This window comes from Hipposideros armiger, unplaced genomic scaffold (genome assembly GCF_001890085.2).
Source record: "Hipposideros armiger isolate ML-2016 unplaced genomic scaffold, ASM189008v1 scaffold_1713, whole genome shotgun sequence".
In the NCBI taxonomy this organism is placed as follows: Eukaryota; Metazoa; Chordata; class Mammalia; order Chiroptera; family Hipposideridae; genus Hipposideros; species Hipposideros armiger.
This window is the reverse complement of record NW_017733063.1, coordinates 68,608-73,705: the sequence shown is the minus strand read 5'-3', so window position 1 is coordinate 73,705 and position 5,098 is coordinate 68,608. Positions and strand designations below refer to the sequence as shown.

The window sequence follows — 5,098 nt, the reverse complement described above, 5'->3', positions numbered from 1 at the left end:
TGTATATGTGGATGTTCAATCTTAGCATATTTGTAAAAATACTACAAATTAATTTTATATTCTACAGTGTAACTTAATATTGTACTCTGAAGTGTCTTCTGTGTCTTCTCTGCTTATCTTTCTTCCATTCCCTCTCTTTTTCAACACGTGGTTCTTCTAAAATAATGTTTAACAGCCTAGAATGACTTTTGCTGCTCCTTTAACTATAAATATATTCAAACCATATAAAAATTTGTAAATGGTATTATTTTCTAAATGTGGATGCCGGTTGGGCTGGAAGGATGATTCTGGGAGTACAACTGTGTCCCCTCAGAGCACAGGGTACCCAACACTGCACACAGAAGCATTGAGGGACCCTTCATCCTGGTGTTACCTTCTGAGAGCATTGCCCTCCTACTGCCCCTGGACAGTGGATACGTGTCTGCGCCAGGCCTTTTTCCCATCTCTTTTTTCCTCTACACAGCAGGAAGCACCAAGTATTTTGGCACAGCCAAAGTTCGCTACGACTTCTGCGCCCGGGACCGATTGGAGCTAAACCTCAAAGAGGGTGACATTGTCAAGATCCTTAACAAGAAGGGGCAACAAGGCTGGTGGCGAGGGGAGATCTATGGCCGGGTGAGTCAGGGGGGAGCTTGGCAGCCTGGGCAAGGTATTGGGGTGAGCTGGCCATAGTAGAACTCGTCAGCCAATGATCATTGGTGCCGATTCAACGCCAACAGGAATCCCCAGTTTGGGGGTGTGGTGAAGAAGGAAACTTTATTCAATGCAAATAGCCCAATGGTGATATAGCACAGCTATGAGAACATGAGGACAGCATGGCTGTGGAACTGCTCAGTAGTGTTACAGCTCAATTATGAAGCAGCATGGCTGTGAGGCAGCCCTGGGATGAGGTGGCCCTAGGGTGAGGCAACTCTGCTCTGCTCCAGCATGCTTCACCTGCTCCAGTCTACTCTGCTGTGCCCTGCTTTGTTTTGTGCCAGCCTGCTCTGTGCCAGTCTGGTCTGGTCTGCTTTGCTTCACCTGCTCTACTCCATTCTATTCTGCTCTGGTCCAGCTAGACTTCTTTGGTGTTTTAGCTTCAGCTGGGAAAACATAACCCTCTGTCTGTGTTGGAAAGGAAGAGTGCTCTCCCTGAGCCAGAGGGGAGCTGACTTATACAGATAGAACTCCTTGCCTGTGGCCCCTGATTGGTCTGTCCTCATGCAAATGAGGACTCCAAATCCTCAGTTTTATTGGCCCAAAAGGCATTGTACTGATTGGTCAGAATGGAGCCTCTCTGATTGGTCAGTGAAGAGGCTACATGGCTCCAACTGGATGGGGAAAGCCTCAGTCCTATTGATTGAAATACAATTCCAGGAACTTCTTTATAAGGGCTGGCTCAGGTGACAGGAACTCAGTGCTAGCAGGCAGTTCAGTGCAAGCTTCTCCTTGAAGTGTGGTTTGCGTGTGAGGCCCCTGTTTAGAAACGACTGCTAGGCTTTGCTTTTATATTTGAGCCCAGTTAGCCACCAGGAGCCCTTCTTGGTAGGTATCTTCTTTCTTAGGATCCACAAACTATACTGGAATTGTGGAATGGAGAAGGAGGGGTGTGGCTCATGTGGAGGTTTTTCTTGGTCAAGGGGAGGAAGACACACAGAGATTGATGCAACTTGCATTTATTTGTTCATCACCTACTATGTGTCAGGCATTCTGCTGGGTGCTGAGGCGACAAAAATGAGCACAGTATAATCACCACCCTCATGAAACTCATAGTCTAGTGAAGAGGATAGACCTGTAACCAAGAAGTTACAATGTTGAGTGGTCAGTATTGCAATGGGGAATCACAGGGCAGCATGAGAGCCCCAAGGGAACCCCTGACTCACCTTGGGAACAGATCAGGATGACTTTTGGGAGGCCAAACTGGTCACTGTGGGATGTGTAAAGTTAGCGGATTAAAAGGTCATGAGGGGGTGGGGGAAAGTATTTTCAGGAAGAGGGGACCAACCTGTGCAAAGGCCCTCGGGTAAGAGTGATTGGCATGTTTGGAGAATGGGAAGAGTTAGGGTTTGTGTCTGTCTTGTTTACTGTAGTATCACCAGTGCCTGAAATAGTGTCTGGCACATAGTAGGTGCTCAATTAATATTGAATACATGGATAGGCAGAGCTGGGACTAACCACTTTTGCCTATTGTACATTTTTGCCTGCCTGAATTGAGACTGTTAGGAGAGACCTCAAGGTTTGTGAAAAAAGTTTGTTTCTGCCTGGTTCTTATTTTTGTCTCATAAAGGCAGAGAGTCATCTTTATTTCATCTGTTGATGAATTCCTAGCCTCTAGGATACTGCCTTGCTAGTAATGTTTTCTCAGAAATATTTGTTGAATAAAGACAAGGAAATGGATTAGAAGCCTACATCTTACGGGGGGAAAACATATGTGAAAAAGTGACCTGGATAATTACCTCAGTGAAGAGTTTTGTTAAAAACCATGGAGGGGNGGAGAGCGCGATAACAAGAAGGTGGGGTTCTGAGGGCAGAAGTGTGGATCCCATTGCTGGGGAGCCCCAGTGCTTGAGATACTCCACTTGGTCTTGGGTGTGTGTGTGTGTGTGTGTGTGTGTGTGTGTGTGTGTGTGTAACTCAGATGTGAGTGTTTATATGTGTGTGTGTGTGATTTTAGATTTATGGGTGTGTATTTGGTTCTCCCTAGCAGCTCTTTACAAGGGTACATACATGGTTCTTCTGGGCCAGAGAGGCTGTTACTGGCGCCATGCTTTTCTCCTTACAGGGGGTGGGGTCGGTGGGCAGGTGGCCCCACCTTCTGAAAGGTGGGTGCCTTCATTCTGAACCCTGCTTCCCTGCAGTGGACTCACATGTTTCTCCTGATTGAGGACCAAGGTGCTCAAGGCTATGAGCTGTTCTTCAAGACGCGAGAGCTGAAGAAGAAGTGGATGGAGCAGTTTGAGATGGCCATGTGAGACCCCCCTCCTCCATCTTTCTATCCTCAGAGGACTCTGTCACCTGGGTACAGGGGCTGAGAGGCAATTCTGGGCTCTAGTCTCACCTCTGCATTGACATTCTGTGGGACCACTTTCATTATGTGGAAAATGGGAGCGCCGGGCTTAAGAATGCCAACGTTCTGGGCAAGCTTTGGTTACCAGCCTGGAACGCCTTCCTCCTTTTCCTTCTCCTTCTTTTTCTTCTTGCTCTTGAGGTGAAAGTCACATAACAAAACATTAGCCATTTTAAAGTGTACAATTCACGGGCCGGCCGAGTGGCGCAGTGGTTAAGAGCTGGCTTGGGACGCCAGAGGGCCCTGGTTCGGATACCACATATGAGGGCCAGTGACACTACCCTCTACAAAAAAAAATAATAATAATAAAAAAAAATAAAGTGTACAATTCACAATGTTTTGCAACTGCTACCTATAGTTCCAAAGCATTTTCATACCCCCAAAAGAAGACCCTGCACCCACTTTCCCCTCCAAACCCTTTGGCAGCCATTAATCTGATTTCTCTCTCCACCCACATTCTTAGCAGCACTATTCACAATGGCTGAAAGGTGGTAACAACCCAAATGTCCATCAATGGGTGGATGGATACACACAATAAGGCATATCCATGCAGTCGACTGGTATTAGCCATAAAAAGGAAAGAAGTTGCATACATCCAAGTTGCAGCATGTATCGATACTTTATTCCTTTTTATGGCGGAATACTATTGCATTGCATGAAATTATGTTCCCTCTCCAGCTCCAACATCTACCCTGAGAACGCCACTGCCAATGGGCATGACTTCCAGATGTTCTCCTTTGAGGAGACCACGTCCTGCAAGGCTTGCCAGATGCTGCTGAGGTGGGGGAGTCTGGGAGGATGGGCCTGGGTCCTGGGCTTGGTCAGCTCTTCCTCTTTAAAGGGGCTCCTCCAGCTGTCAGTGCCCTGAGTTGGGAAGTAGGAGACGCTCCTTTGATCGTCCTCTTCTCCATCTCTCTCCTGCTCTAAAGAGAACCCAGGGGGGCCCTTCACGTTGTTGGCTGAATGATTGGCTGTGTCCGTCAACATCACTGACTCTACTTTCTCTCTCCGTCCCCTGCATCCCAGAGGCACCTTCTATCAAGGCTACCGTTGTCATCGGTGTCGGGCACCAGCACACAAGGAGTGTCTGGGGAGGGTCCCTCCCTGTGGCCGCCATGGGCAAGGTACCAGTGGGAGAGAGGGCGGAGGTGGGCTTGGTTCTGCATGGGGCATATCCCATCCTAACTTTCCTTTTCCCTCCCATAGATTTTACTGGAACTATGAAGAAGGTAAGACCTCTTGCTCCTTTCTGTGCATGGACAATCATGGGGGGTAACTAGGGGAGGCCCCAGTAGACCCCAGCAGTAGGCATGGCCCTTTGCTGGGTGCTCAGATAGGGGTTGAGGAGCCCCCAGGGTTGACATAGGTAGCCATGCTGGCTTTCTTTTCCTTCTTTCTTTCTTTCTTTCTTTCTTTCTTTCTTTCTTTCTTTCTTTCTTTCTTTCTTTTTCTTTCTTTCTTCCTTTTTTTAAATTGAAGTTTATTGGGGTGACATTTGTTAGTAAAGTTACATAGGTTCAGATGTACAATTCTGTAATACATCATCTATATATCATGTTGTGTGTTCACCACCTAGAGTCAGTTCTCCTTCCATCACCATACATTTGATCCCTTTTACCCTCTTCTACCACCCCCTCTCCCCTTACCCTCTGGTAACCACTAAACTGTTTTCTGTGTCTATGAGTTTTTGTTTCTTCATTTGTTTGTCTTGTTCCTTTGTTGTTTTCAGTTTTATGTCCCACATATCAGTGAAATCATATGGTTCTCGACTTTTTCTGTCTGACTTTCTTGTTCTCTCCGTCCAGGATAAGCCACATCGCCGGGCTCAGGACAAAAAGAGGAATGAACTGGGTGAGTCAGCAGGGGGTGCTGTGTAGACAGGAGGAAATCTGGTCTTTGTTTTGTCCTCCTTATAAAGCATTTGCTCCAGTCCTAGAAACCTGAAAGGAATTTAAGAATAACTCTAATTCTTTACCTGCTTTGCTCAAACACGATGAAGGGAATGCCTGAACACCTCTGATAGTTCTTATCCCCTCTCCTATTGATTCTGCA

The 5,098-nt window shown here is 46.9% G+C and overlaps 1 protein-coding gene across 1 annotated transcript in view; it reads left to right on the top strand.

Moving 5' to 3' along the window:
- VAV1 (vav guanine nucleotide exchange factor 1) overlaps positions 1-5,098 on the top strand; it is a 53,249-nt gene that overhangs the window by 42,956 nt on the left and 5,195 nt on the right. The window contains exons 15-19 of the mRNA XM_019634504.1: positions 2,838-2,947; positions 3,725-3,826; positions 4,073-4,170; positions 4,253-4,275; positions 4,852-4,897. Coding sequence (XP_019490049.1) covers positions 2,838-2,947; positions 3,725-3,826; positions 4,073-4,170; positions 4,253-4,275; positions 4,852-4,897 — 379 coding nt within the window. The remainder of the gene's footprint in view (positions 1-2,837; positions 2,948-3,724; positions 3,827-4,072; positions 4,171-4,252; positions 4,276-4,851; positions 4,898-5,098) is intronic.